The 15,000-nt window shown below is 51.6% G+C and overlaps 1 protein-coding gene across 1 annotated transcript in view; it reads left to right on the top strand.

Annotated features, from left to right (window-relative positions):
- Nucleotides 1–15,000, top strand: part of LOC310949012 (receptor-type tyrosine-protein phosphatase beta-like) — a 46,115-nt gene that overhangs the window by 21,068 nt on the left and 10,047 nt on the right. The window contains exons 16-26 of the mRNA XM_083916344.1: nucleotides 334–600; nucleotides 900–1,205; nucleotides 1,401–1,679; nucleotides 1,763–1,912; nucleotides 3,717–3,984; nucleotides 4,052–4,146; nucleotides 4,252–4,357; nucleotides 6,455–6,532; nucleotides 8,364–8,381; nucleotides 8,961–9,042; nucleotides 11,845–11,935. Coding sequence (XP_083772470.1) covers nucleotides 334–600; nucleotides 900–1,205; nucleotides 1,401–1,679; nucleotides 1,763–1,912; nucleotides 3,717–3,984; nucleotides 4,052–4,146; nucleotides 4,252–4,357; nucleotides 6,455–6,532; nucleotides 8,364–8,381; nucleotides 8,961–9,042; nucleotides 11,845–11,935 — 1,740 coding nt within the window. The remainder of the gene's footprint in view (nucleotides 1–333; nucleotides 601–899; nucleotides 1,206–1,400; nucleotides 1,680–1,762; nucleotides 1,913–3,716; nucleotides 3,985–4,051; nucleotides 4,147–4,251; nucleotides 4,358–6,454; nucleotides 6,533–8,363; nucleotides 8,382–8,960; nucleotides 9,043–11,844; nucleotides 11,936–15,000) is intronic.

Raw genomic sequence — 15,000 nt, 5'->3', positions numbered from 1 at the left:
GGCAATCAGCTGTGTGGGCCAGGACAGGTGAGGGGGGGGCAACCAGTCAGCTGTGTGGGCCAGGACAGGTGAGGGGGGGGGGGCAATCAGCTGTGTGGGCCAGGACAGGTGAGGGGGGGGCAATCAGCTGTGTGGGCCAGGACAGGTGAGGGGGGGGCAACCAGTCAGCTGTGGTGGCCAGGACAGGTGAGGGGGGGGCAACCAGTCCGCTGTGTGGGCCAGGACAGGTGAGGGGGGGGGGGCAACCAGTCCGCTGTGTGGGCCAGGACAGGTGGGGGGGGGGGGGGGCTAACTCATAACAGCGTGACGTGTCTCCGTGTCGCCCGTCTTCAGTCCCTGCAGCCGTGGCGTCGCTGGCGGCCGTGGGTGGGAACCAGTCGGACGCCCTGTGGGTGAGCTGGGAGCGCGGCGGTGGCGATGTGAGCGGGTACCTGCTGTCCCTCTACGACCCTGACGGCTCCCGGCGGGCGGAGCGGCGGCTGGGCTCAGAGGCCACCGGGTTCGCGTTCTCGGGCCTGGTGCCCGGGCGACTGTACCGGGCCGAGGTGCTGAGCCTCAGCGGCGAGCTGAGCAACGGAGCCGGGGCGCTGGGACGGACCGGTGAGACGGGTTCTTATCAGAGTGTGTTGTGTCTGACTGCTGTCTGAGGCCGTACGGTCCACAGGGAATCGAACCGTTACCTCATGAAGAGAGCCCCTGTCTGAGGCCGTACGGTCCACAGGGAATCGAACCGTGACCTCATGTAGAGCGCCCCTGTCTGAGGCCGTACGGTCTACAGGGAATCGAACACCGATGATTGTATTATTATTCTGGTTGTTGATCTGGTCCCGTGTCGTGGCAGCAGAGGGGGGGGGGGGGCGCTGCCGGCCCCTCTCTCATCTGTGTCCTGTCCCCCTCAGATCCCAGACCCCCCACCTCCTTCCTGTTCGGGGGGGTCACCAACACGTCCCTGGAGATCACGTGGAGCGGCCCCGCCCACTCCGACTACGACGACTTCGACCTGCAGTGGACGCCCCGGGACCGCCTGTCCGTCATCAACCCGTACCACAGCCGCACGGCCGGCAGCCGCATCCTCAGAGGGCTGTTCCCCGGGCGCCTGTACACCTTCAGCCTCCGCAGCGTCAGCGGGGCCACGGCGCCCGGGGCCGCGGCGCCCGGGGCCACGCCCACCTACAGCACGCCCATCCACAACAGCATCCGCACCAGTAGGTGGCAGCACCTTAAACACACTTACACTAAAACTACTTTGGTCCTGGGTCTCACTGAGGTCCCCGCGTGCAGCCGGGTGGCGTGCAGCCGGGTGGCGTGCAGCCGGGTGGCGTGCAGCCGGGTGGCGTGCAGCCGGTTGGCGCCATAACAATAATATGAACTGTAACCTTTGTCCTTGCGTGTTGCCGTAGAGCCCGAGCGAGTCCACGCGCTCCACTGTCGCCCTCAGAGCTCCACCTCCATCTCCTGCTCCTGGGCGCCGCCGGAGGCCGACTTCGACTCCTACACCATCGAGTGTCTGCACCAGGACTCCCGGGTCCTGGTCTACTCGCGCCGCACCGGCAGGGACGCCACCGCCTACCTCATCACGCAGCTGGAGCCCCACAAGCGCTACAGCGTCTCTGTGAAGGTGATCTCCGACCGCACGACCAGCGAGGAGGCTCGGGACAGCGTGGTCACCATGATCGACCGTAAGGACGACCACGGCAGGTTCGGCTCCGCGGACACGTGCAGGACACGTTTGTAACGTCTGTCCCTCTGATGCGTCCCCCAGGTCCCCCGGCGCCCCCCCTCAGCACCCGGGTCAGTGACAGGGCCGCCGTGGTCACCACGTCCTCCATCGCCTTCAGCTTCAACTGCAGCTGGTTCAGCGACGTCAACGGGGCCGTCAGGTTCTTCACCGTGGTCGTGTTCGAGTCCCAGGGTAACCTGCACGCATCTCATTGGTCCGCTCCATGTCAGTGGGCGGAGCTAGACTTTCTTAGGTTAGAGCCCCTCCCAAGCGCCCTCCCACTGTGCCTCCGTCACAGGTTAGAGCGCCCTCCCACTGTGCCTCCGTCACAGGTTAGAGACCCTCCCACTGTTCCTCAGTCACAGGTTAGAGCTCCCTCCCACTGTGCGTCCGTCACAGGTTAGAGCGCCCTCCCACTGTGCCTCCGTCACAGGTTAGAGCGCCCTCCCACTGTGCCTCCGTCACAGGTTAGAGACCCTCCCACTGTGTCTCAGTCACAGGTTAGAGACCCTCCCACTGTGCGTCCGTCACAGGTTAGAGACCCTCCCACTGTGTCTCAGTCACAGGTTAGAGCGCCCTCCCACTGTGCCTCCGTCACAGGTTAGAGCGCCCTCCCACTGTGCCTCCGTCACAGGTTAGGGCGCCCTCCCACTGTTCATCCGTCCCAGGTTAGAGCGCCCTCCCACTGTTCATCCGTCACAGGTTAGAGCACCCTCCCACTGTTCATCCGTCCCAGGTTAGAGCGCCCTCCCACTGTTCATCCGTCCCAGGTTAGAGCGCCCTCCCACTGTGCCTCCGTCACAGGTTAGAGCGCCCTCCCACTGTGCGTGCGTCACAGGTTAGAGCGCCCTCCCACTGTGCCTCCGTCACAGGTTAGGGCGCCCTCCCACTGTTCATCCGTCACAGGTTAGAGCACCCTCCAACTGTTCATCCGTCCCAGGTTAGAGCGCCCTCCCACTGTTCATCCGTCCCAGGTTAGAGCGCCCTCCCACTGTGCCTCCGTCACAGGTTAGAGCGCCCTCCAACTGTTCATCCGTCCCAGGTTAGAGCGCCCTCCCACTGTTCATCCGTCCCAGGTTAGAGCGCCCTCCCACTGTGCCTCCGTCACAGGTTAGAGCGCCCTCCCACTGTGCCTCTGTCACAGGTTAGAGCGCCCTCCCACTGTGCGTGCGTCCCGTGCCCCGTGCTTTAGGGTCCTTGTCCCCCCTCCAGGCCCGTCTGTACTCACACTACCTGGGCCTCGGAGAATGCTTCTTGCTGCCTATACGTCATCACGCCGTAACACGTCACACGCATTGATGACGTCATGGCGATGCGTGGCTCTGTTTCCAGATCTTTCCGTAGACCTCGGAGTTTTTGTGCGTCTTGTCGACTGTTTTTGAATCTTTTCATCGACCAAATCTGCAGTAAACACTCCACCTCCGCATCACACCAACGTGAACCTTTCACCGCCATTGTTTGAAATGTCCGCGCATGGTCCCTCCTTCTTTTTTCTACGTCCCAACAGGCGCACAGGAAATGACCTCAGAACCGCCGTAGGCCTCGTGCTCGTACACGTGCGCACGCTCGTGCTCGTACATGTGCAAACGGAGGCACAGAGGCACAGTGGGAGGGGGCACGGCACAGAGGCACAGTGGGAGGGGGCACGGCACGGAGGCACAGTGGGAGGGCGCCCTGAGAAAAGTCGAGCCCGTTCTTGTCGTAGATAAAAATATTTAGCGTCTTCAGGTCTCTGGAAGTCTGAGAGCTTCAGTTCTTATAGAGGAACACAAAGGGGGGGGGGGGGCATCTGGACCTGGGGGCCTCCACCCGGGGCCCAAAGGAGGGAACCCCTTCAGTCCTGAGGCCCTTTCTCCCCAGGACCCCCTAAAGATGGAAGAGTAAACACTTGTTTTGTTCTGTACACACTCGGACCCTCTGGCGTCCCCCAGGGATCAGGTCTGGGTCCCGTGAAGGTCCTGATGGTGTCCCTGTTGGTCCCTGTTGGTCCCTGCAGGTGCGGGGGAGCAGCGGCCCCAGCAGCACCACCCCCTGCCCTCCTACCTGGACTACAGAACCAACAGCTCCGTGAAGTCCTACCAGACCGGGTACTTCCCCAGTCAGTGCGGCGACGGCGGCGACCGCAGCTTCCACATCAGCGTGGGGACGGGGACGGACCCTCTGGGGGGCTCCTGTGACCCCCCACACCTGGACCTGGACCCGCACACCAGCAGAGACCTGGACCTGTTCTGTGACGGCCCACTGAGACCCGGGACGTCCTACAGGTTGTGACCACGCAGGACCTCGCTGGCTGTGTTGTTGCTTTGTGATTGTAACACTCGTGTTTTGCAGACTCAGCGTCCGAGCGTTCACGCAGCTGTTCGATGACGTCAGCGCTCCTCTCTTCAGTGACACGTACCTGTCGCCGCCCGTGGTCACGCGCCCGGGTCCGTCACCTGTGCATCATCATGAATACACTTTCATAAATATTATGACATCCTGACGGCGTCTGTGTGACATCATGGTGTTGACCGTGGCGTCTGCTCCCTCAGAGCCTCTGGGCGGCGTGGTGGAGGGCGTAAGTGCCGGCGTGTTCCTCATCGCCATGATGGCGGCGGTCAGCGTCCTGCTGGTCTGCAGACAGAGGGCTCGCAAACAGTGAGTGCAACCGCCTTACCTGTGTGATGTCACAGCTTTACCTGTGTGATGTCACTGCTCTACCTGTGTGATGTCACAGCTCTACCTGTGTGATGTCACCGCTCTACCTGTGTGATGTCACGTGTGTGTGATGTCACGTGTGTGATGTCACTGCTCTACCTGTGTGATGTCACAGCTTTACCTGTGTGATGTCACAGCTTTACCTATGTGATGTCACAGCTTTACCTGTGTGATGTCACCGCTTTACCTGTGTGATGTCACTGCTCTACCTGTGTGATGTCACTGCTTTACCTGTGTGATGTCACCGCCTTACCTGTGTGATGTCACTGCTCTACCTGTGTGATGTCACTGCTTTACCTGTGTGATGTCACTGCTTAACCTGTGTGATGTCACTGCTCTACCTGTGTGATGTCACAGCTCTACCTGTGTGATGTCACAGCTTTACCTGTGTGATGTCACAGCTTAACCTGTGTGATGTCACCGCCTTACCTGTGTGATGTCACGGATTTACCTGTGTGATGTCACTGATTTACCTGTGTGATGTCACGTGTGTGATGTCACGTGTGTGATGTCACTGCCTTACCTGTGTGATGTCACGTGTGTGATGTCACGTGTGTGATGTCACGTGTGTGATGTCACGTGTGTGATGTCACGTGTGTGTGATGTCATGTGTGTGATGTCACTGATGTCACGTGTGTGATGTCACGTGTGTGATGTCATGTCCTTCTCTGTGATGTCACGTGTGTGTGATGTCACAGCTTTACCTGTGTGATGTCACAGCTTTACCTGTGTGATGTCACTGCTTTACCTGTGTGATGTCACCGCTTTACCTGTGTGATGTCACTGCTCTACCTGTGTGATGTCACTGCTCTACCTGTGTGATGTCACGTGTGTGTGATGTCACGTGTGTGATGTCACGTGTGTGATGTCACGTGTGTGTGATGTCACGTGTGTGATGTCACGTGTGTGTGATGTCACGTGTGTGTGATGTCACGTGTGTGTGATGTCACGTGTGTGATGTCACGTGTGTGATGTCACGTGTGTGATGTCACGTGTGTGTGATGTCACGTGTGTGATGTCACGTGTGGGATGTCACGTGTGTGATGTCACGTGTGTGATGTCACGTGTGTGATGTCACGTCTCTGTGATGTCACATGTGTGATGTCACGTGTGTGATGTCACGTGTGTGTGATGTCACGTGTGTGTGATGTCACGTGTGTGTGATGTCACGTGTGTGTGATGTCACGTGTGTGATGTCACGTGTGTGATGTCACGTCTCTGTGATGTCACGTGTGTGATGTCACATGTGTGTGATGTCACGTGTGTGATGTCACGTCTCTGTGATGTCACGTGTGTGATGTCACGTCTCTGTGATGTCACGTGTGTGATGTCACGTCTCTGTGATGTCACGTGTGTGTGATGTCACGTGTGTGATGTCACGTGTGTGATGTCACGTCTCTGTGATGTCACATGTGTGATGTCACGTGTGATGTCACGTGTGTGATGTCACGTGTGTGTGATGTCACGTGTGTGATGTCACGTGTGTGTGATGTCACGTGTGTGTGTGATGTCACGTGTGTGATGTCACTTGTGTGATGTCACGTGTGTGATGTCACGTCTCTGTGATGTCACATGTGTGATGTCACGTGTGTGATGTCACGTGTGTGATGTCACGTCTCTGTGATGTCACATGTGTGATGTCACGTGTGTGATGTCACATGTGTGATGTCACGTCTCTGTGATGTCACATGTGTGATGTCACGTGTGTGTGATGTCACGTGTGTGTGTGTGATGTCACATGTGTGTGATGTCACGTGTGTGATGTCACGTGTGTGTGATGTCACGTGTGTGTGTGATGTCACATGTGTGATGTCACGTGTGTGATGTCACGTGTGTGTGATGTCACGTGTGTGTGTGATGTCACATGTGTGATGTCACGTGTGTGTGATGTCACATGTGTGTGATGTCACGTCTCCGTGATGTCACGTGTGTGATGTCACGTGTGTGATGTCACGTGTGTGATGTCACGTCTCTGTGATGTCACGTGTGTGATGTCACGTGTGTGATGTCACGTGTGTGATGTCACGTGTGTTCCAGCGTGGAGGACAGAGCGGCGGTCAGGATGAACGTGAGGACGGAGAGGACGACGCCCGGAGTTCAGCTGGGAGCCCGAGGGTACAGACATGAAGATAACATATATAATATTAATATATTAATATATAAACATATAACATATATAATATTAATATATTAATATTATATTAATATATAAACATATATGTTAATATACAGTGGGTACGGAAAGTATTCAGACCCCCTTAAATTTTTTACTCTTTGTTAAATTGCAGCCATGTGCTAAAATCATTTAAGTTCATTTTTTTCCTCATTAATGTACACACAGCACCCCATATTGACAGAAAAACACAGAATTGTAGACATTTTTACAGATTTATTAAAAAAGAAAAACTGAAATATCACATGGACATAAGTATTCAGACCCTTTGCTCAGTATTGAGTGGAAGCACCCTTTTGAGCTAATACAGCCGTGAGTCTTCTTGGGAATGATGCAACTAGTTTTTCACACCTGGATTTGGGGATCCTCTGCCATTCCTCCTTGCAGATCCTCTCCAGTTCTGTCAGGTTGGATGGTGAACGTTGGTGGACAGCCATTTTGAGGTCTCTCCAGAGATGCTCAATTGGGTTCAAGTCAGGGCTCTGGCTGGGCCATTCAAGAACAGTCACAGAGTTGTTCCGAAGCCACTCCTTCGTCATTTTAGCTGTGTGCTTAGGGTCATTGTCTTGTTGGAAGGTGAACCGTCGGCCCAGTCTGAGGTCCATAGCACTCTGGAAAAGGTTTTCGTCCAGGATATCTCTGTACTTGGCCGCATTCATCTTTCCTTCAATTGCAACCAGTCGTCCTGTCCCTGCAGCTGCAAAACACCCCCACAGCATGATGCTCCCACCACCACACTTGACTGTAGGGATGGTGTTGGGCAGGTGATGAGCGGTGCCTGGTTTTCTCCACACATACCGCTTAGAATTAAGGCCAAAAAGTTCTATCTTTGTCTCATCAGACCAGAGAATCTTATTTATCATAGTCTGGGAGTCCTTCATGTGTTTTTTGGCAAATTCTATGCGGGCTTTCATGTGTCTTACTCTGAGGAGAGGCTTCCGTCGGGCCACTCTGCCATAAAGCCCTGACTGGTGGAGGGCTGCAGTGATGGTTGACTTTCTTGAACTTTCTCCCATCTCCTCACTGCATCTCTGGAGTTCAGCCACTGTGATCTTTGGGTTCTTCTTTACCTCTCTCACCAAGGCTCTTCTCCCCCGATTGCTCAGTTTGGTTGGACTGCCAGCTCTTGGAAGAGTTCTTGTCATCCCATACGTCTTCCATTTAAGGATTATGGAGGCCACTGTGCTCTTGGGAACTTTAAGTGCAGCAGACATTTTTTTGTATCCATGGCCAGATCTGTGCCTTGCCACAATTCTGTCTCTGAGCTCTTCAGGCAGTTCCTTCGACCTCATGATTCTCATCTGCTCTGACATGCACTGTGAGCTGTAAGGTCTTATATAGACAGGTGTGTGGCTTCCTTAATCAAGTCCAATCCTTAGAATTAAACACAGCTGGACTCCAATGAAGGTGTAGAACCATCTCATGGATGATCAGAAGAAATGGACAGTACCTGAGGTAAATATACAAGTGTCACAGCAAAGGGTCTGAATACTTATGTCCATGTGATATTTCAGTTTTTCTTTTTTAATAAATCTGTAAAAATGTCTACAATTCTGTGTTTTTCTGTCAATATGGGGTGCTGTGTGTACATTAATGAGGAAAAAAATGAACTTAAATGATTTTAGCACATGGCTGCAATTTAACAAAGAGTAAAAAATTTAAGGGGGTCTGAATACTTTCCGTACCCACTGTATAATATAAATATATATGTTAATAAATATAAATAATATAAATCTGTGTCATCGTTAAAAAGCTCTGACTGTTTTTCCTCAGGAGCCGTCGAGTCTCCAGGTGAGGAATCGAACACCGTCTCAGGTCCTCTGGTCTCAGGTCCTCAGGTCTCAGGTCCTCTGGTCTCAGGTCCTCAGGTCTCAGGTCCTCTGGTCTCAGGTCCTCTGGTCTCGGGTCCTCTGGTCTCAGGTCCTCTGGTCTCAGGTCCTCTGGACTCAGGTCCTCAGGTCTCAGGTCCTCTGGTCTCTGGTCCTCTGGTCTCAGGTCCTCTGGACTCAGGTCCTCTGGTCTCAGGTCCTCTGGACTCAGGTCCTCTGGTCTCTGGTCCTCTGGTCTCAGGTCCTCTGGTCTCAGGTCCTCTGGTCTCAGGTCCTCTGGACTCAGGTCCTCTGGTCTCTGGTCCTCTGGTCTCAGGTCCTCTGGTCTCTGGTCTCTGGTCTCAGGTCCTCTGGACCCGGGTCCTCTGGTCCTCTGGTCTCAGGTCCTCTGGTCTCAGGTCCTCTGGTCTCAGGTCCTCTGGACCCGGGTCCTCTGGACTCAGGTCCTCTGGACTCAGGTCCTCTGGTCTCTGGTCTCAGGTCCTCTGGACCCGGGTCCTCTGGTCTCGAGTCTCCCTCATGACCCTGTTTCTGTCCTCAGTCCCATCAAGGTGCTGCACTTCGAGAGCCACTACAGCAAACTTCAGGCCGACTCCCACTTCCTGCTGTCAGACGAGTACGAGGTCAGAGACCCGCCACACAGGCGTCTACTGGCTTTACCCGGGGCTCAGGGGACATTAACAGGCTTTACACTGGGCTCAGTGGGACATTAACAGGCTTTACACTGGGCTCAGTGGACATTAACAGACTTTACACTGGGCTCAGTGGGACATTAACAGGCTTTACACTGGGCTCAGTGGGACATTAACAGGCTTTACACTGGGCTCAGTGGGACATTAACAGGCTTTACACTGGGCTCAGTGGGACATTAACAGACTTTACACTGGGCTCAGTGGGACATTAACAGACTTTACACTGGGCTCAGTGGACATTAACAGACTTTACACTGGGCTCAGTGGGACATTAACAGACTTTACACTGGGCTCAGTGGGACATTAACAGACTTTACACTGGGCTCAGGGGACATTAACAGGCTTTACCCGGGGCTCAGTGGACATTAACAGGCTTTACACTGGGCTCAGTGGGACACTAACAGACTTTACACTGGGCTCAGTGGGACATTAACAGACTTTACACTGGGCTCAGTGGGACATTAACAGGCTTTACACTGGGCTCAGTGGGACATTAACAGGCTTTACACTGGGCTCAGTGGGACATTAACAGGCTTTACACTGGGCTCAGTGGGACATTAACAGACTTTACACTGGGCTCAGTGGGACATTAACAGACTTTACACTGGGCTCAGTGGACATTAACAGACTTTACACTGGGCTCAGTGGGACATTAACAGACTTTACACTGGGCTCAGTGGGACATTAACAGACTTTACACTGGGCTCAGGGGACATTAACAGGCTTTACCCGGGGCTCAGTGGACATTAACAGGCTTTACACTGGGCTCAGTGGGACACTAACAGACTTTACACTGGGCTCAGTGGGACATTAACAGACTTTACACTGGGCTCAGTGGGACATTAACAGGCTTTACACTGGGCTCAGTGGACATTAACAGACTTTACACTGGGCTCAGTGGACATTAACATGCTTTACACTGGGCTCAGTGGGACATTAACAGACTTTACACTGGGCTCAGTGGGACATTAACAGACTTTACACTGGGCTCAGTGGGACATTAACAGACTTTACACTGGGCTCAGTGGGACATTAACAGACTTTACACTGGGCTCAGTGGGACATTAACAGACTTTACACTGGGCTCAGTGGGACATTAACAGGCTTTACACTGGGCTCAGTGGACATTAACAGGCTTTACACTGGGCTCAGTGGGACATTAACAGGCTGTACACTGGGCTCAGTGGGACATTAACAGACTTTACACTGGGCTCAGTGGACATTAACAGCTTTACACTGGGCTCAGTGGACATTAACAGGCTTTACACTGGGCTCAGTGGACATTAACAGACTTTACACTGGGCTCAGTGGGACATTAACAGACTTTACACTGGGCTCAGTGGACATTAACAGACTTTACACTGGGCTCAGTGGGACATTAACAGACTTTACACTGGGCTCAGTGGGACATTAACAGACTTTACACTGGGCTCAGTGGGACATTAACAGGCTTTACACTGGGCTCAGTGGACATTAACAGGCTTTACACTGGGCTCAGTGGGACATTAACAGGCTTTACACGGGGCTAACCGGACATTAACAGACTTTACACTGGGCTCAGTGGGACACTAACAGACTTTACACTGGGCTCAGTGGGACATTAACAGACTTTACACGGGGCTCAGTGGGACATTAACAGACTTTACACTGGGCTCAGTGGGACATTAACAGACTTTACACTGGGCTCAGTGGGACATTAACAGACTTTACACGGGGCTCAGTGGGACATTAACAGACTTTACACTGGGCTCAGTGGGACATTAACAGACTTTACACTGGGCTCAGTGGACATTAACAGGCTTTACACTGGGCTCAGTGGGACATTAACAGACTTTACACTGGGCTCAGTGGGACATTAACAGGCTTTACACTGGGCTCAGTGGGACATTAACAGACTTTACACTGGGCTCAGTGGACATTAACAGACTTTACACTGGGCTCAGTGGGACATTAACAGACTTTACACTGGGCTCAGTGGGACATTAACAGGCTTTACACTGGGCTCAGTGGGACATTAACAGGCTTTACACTGGGCTCAGTGGGACATTAACAGACTTTACACGGGGCTCAGTGGACATTAACAGACTTTACACTGGGCTCAGTGGGACATTAACAGACTTTACCCGGGGCTCGGTGGGACATTAACAGACTTTACACTGGGCTCAGGGGACATTAACAGACTTTACACGGGGCTCAGTGGACATTAACAGACTTTACACGGGGCTCAGTGGACATTAACAGACTTTACACTGGGCTCAGTGGGACATTAACAGACTTTACCCGGGGCTCAGTGGGACATTAACAGACTTTACACGGGGCTCAGTGGACATTAACAGACTTTACACTGGGCTCAGTGGGACATTAACAGACTTTACACTGGGCTCAGGGGACATTAACAGACTTTACACGGGGCTCAGTGGACATTAACAGACTTTACACTGGGCTCAGTGGGACATTAACAGGCTTTACACTGGGCTCAGTGGGACATTAACAGACTTTACACGGGGCTCAGTGGACATTAACAGACTTTACCCGGGGCTCGGTGGGACATTAACAGACTTTACCCGGGGCTCAGTGGGACATTAACAGACTTTACACTGGGCTCAGTGGGACATTAACAGACTTTACACGGGGCTCAGTGGGACATTAACAGGCTTTACACAGGGCTCGGTGGGACATTAACAGGCTTTACCCGGGGCTCGGTCCTGTGTAACTGTGGTTGCCTCCTCTCAGGACCTGAAGGACGTGGGTCGTAATCAGCCGATGGACTCGGCTCTGCTGCCGGAGAACCGCGGCAAGAACCGCTACAACAACATCCTGCCCTGTGAGTGACACGCACATGCTAACACCACCGAAGAAGTACACGCACATGCTAACACCACCGAAGAAGAACACGCACATGCTAACACCACCGAAGAAGAACACGCACATGCTAACACCACCGAAGAAGAACACGCACACGCTAACACCACCGAAGAAGAACACGCACACGCTAACACCACCGAAGAACACACACACGCTAACACCACCGAAGAAGAACACGCACATGCTAACACCACCGAAGAACACACACACGCTAACACCACCGAAGAAGAACACGCACATGCTAACACCACCGAAGAAGAACACGCACACGCTAACACCACCGAAGAAGAACACGCACATGCTAACACCACCGAAGAAGAACACGCACACGCTAACACCACCGAAGAAGAACACGCACATGCTAACACCACCGAAGAAAAACACGCACACGCTAACACCACCGAAGAAGAACACGCACATGCTAACACCACCGAAGAAGAACACGCACACGCTAACACCACCGAAGAAAAACACGCACACGCTAACACCACCGAAGAAGAACACACATGCAAACACCACCGAAGAAGAACACGCACATGCACACACCTGAGAAGAAGAACACGCACACGTACAAACCACAGAAGAAGAACACGCACATGCTAACACCACAGAAGAAGAACACACACATGTTTAAACCACAGAAGAAGAACATGTTGACACCAGAGAAGAAGAACATGTTGACACCACAGAAGAACATGTAGACACCAAAGAAGAAGAACATGCTGACACCACAGAAGAAGAACATGTAGACACCACAGAAGAAGAACATGTTGACACCACAGAAGAAGAACATGTTGACACCACAGAAGAAGAACATGTAGACACCAGAGAAGAAGAACATGTTGACACCAGAGAAGAAGAACATGTTGACACCACAGAAGAAGAACATGTAGACACCAGAGAAGAAGAACATGTTGACACCACAGAAGAAGAACATGTTGACACCACAGAAGAACATGTTGACACCACAGAAGAAGAACATGTTGACACCACAGAGGAAGAACATGCTGACACCACAGAAGAAGAACATGTAGACACCAGAGAAGAAGAACATGTTGACACCACAGAAGAACATGTAGACACCACAGAAGAAGAACATGTTGACACCACAGAAGAAGAACATGTTGACACCACAGAAGAATATGTTGACACCACAGAAGAAGAACATGTAGACACCACAGAAGAACATGTTGACACCACAGAAGAAGAACATGTAGACACCACAGAAGAAGAACATGTAGACACCACAGAAGAAGAACATGTAGACACCACAGAAGAAGAACATGTTGACACCACAGAAGAACATGTTGACACCACAGAAGAAGAACATGTTGACACCACAGAAGAAGAACATGTAGACACCACAGAATAAGAACATGTTGACACCACAGAAGAAGAACATGTTGACACCACAGAAGAAGAACATGTTGACACCACAGAAGAAGAACATGTTGTCACCACAGAAGAAGAACATGTTGACACCACAGAAGAACATGTAGACACCACAGAAGAAGAACATGTTGTCACCACAGAAGAAGAACATGTTGACACCACAGAAGAACATGTAGACACCACAGAAGAAGAACATGTTGACACCACAGAAGAAGAACATGTAGACACCACAGAAGAAGAACATGTTGACACCACAGAAGAAGAACATGTAGACACCACAGAAGAAGAACATGTTGACACCACAGAAGAAGAACATGTAGACACCACAGAAGAAGAACATGTTGACACCACAGAAGAAGAACATGTAGACACCACAGAAGAAGAACATGTAGACACCACAGAAGAAGAATATGTTGACACCACAGAAGAAGAACATGTAGACACCACAGAAGAAGAACATGTAGACACCATAGAAGAAGAACATGCTAACACCACAGAAGAAGAACATGTAGACACCACAGAAGAAGAACATGTTGACACCACAGAAGAAGAACATGCTGACACCACAGAAGAAGAACATGCTGGCACCACAGAAGAAGAACATGTAGACACCACAGAAGAAGAATATGTTGACACCACAGAAGACGAACATGTAGACACCACAGAAGAAGAACATGCTGACACCACAGAAGAAGAACATGTAGACACCACAGAAGAAGAATATGTTGACACCACAGAAGAAGAACATGCTGACACCACAGAAGAAGAACATGCTGACACCACAGAAGAAGAACATGTTGACACCACAGAAGAAGAACATGTCGACACCAGAGAAGAAGAACATGTCGACACCACAGAAGAAGAACATGCTGACACCACAGAAGAAGAACATGTAGACACCACAGAAGAAGAACATGTTGACACCACAAAAGAAGAACATGTAGACACCACAGAAGAAGAACATGTTGACACCACAGAAGAAGAACATGTTGACACCACAGAAGAACATGTAGACACCACAGAAGAAGAATATGTAGACACCACAGAAGAAGAACATGTAGACACCATAGAAGAAGAACATGTAGACACCACAGAAGAAGAACATGTAGACACCATAGAAGAAGAACATGCTAACACCACAGAAGAAGAACATGTAGACACCACAGAAGAAGAACATGTTGACACCACAGAAGAAGAACATGTTGACACCACAGAAGAAGAACATGTAGACACCACAGAAGAAGAACATGCTAACACCACAGAAGAAGAACATGTTGACACCACAGAAGAAGAACATGTAGACACCACAGAAGAAGAACATGCTAACACCACAGAAGAAGAACATGTAGACACCACAGAAGAAGAACATGTTGACACCACAGAAGAAGAACATGCTGACACCACAGAAGAAGAACATGTAGACACCACAGAAGAAGAACATGCTAACACCACAGAAGAAGAACATGCTAACACCACAGAAGAAGAACATGCTAACACCACAGAAGAAGAACATGTAGACACCACAGAAGAAGAACATGCTAACACCACAGAAGAAGAACATGCTAACACCACAGAAGAAGAACATGCTAACACCACAGAAGAAGAACATGCTAACACCACAGAAGAAGAACA

This window comes from Echiichthys vipera (assembly GCF_963691815.1).
Source record: "Echiichthys vipera genome assembly, chromosome: 7".
Taxonomy (NCBI): Eukaryota; Metazoa; Chordata; class Actinopteri; order Perciformes; family Trachinidae; genus Echiichthys; species Echiichthys vipera.
The sequence above is the reverse complement of the archived record's forward strand: the minus strand, read 5'-3'. Positions and strand labels throughout refer to the sequence as shown.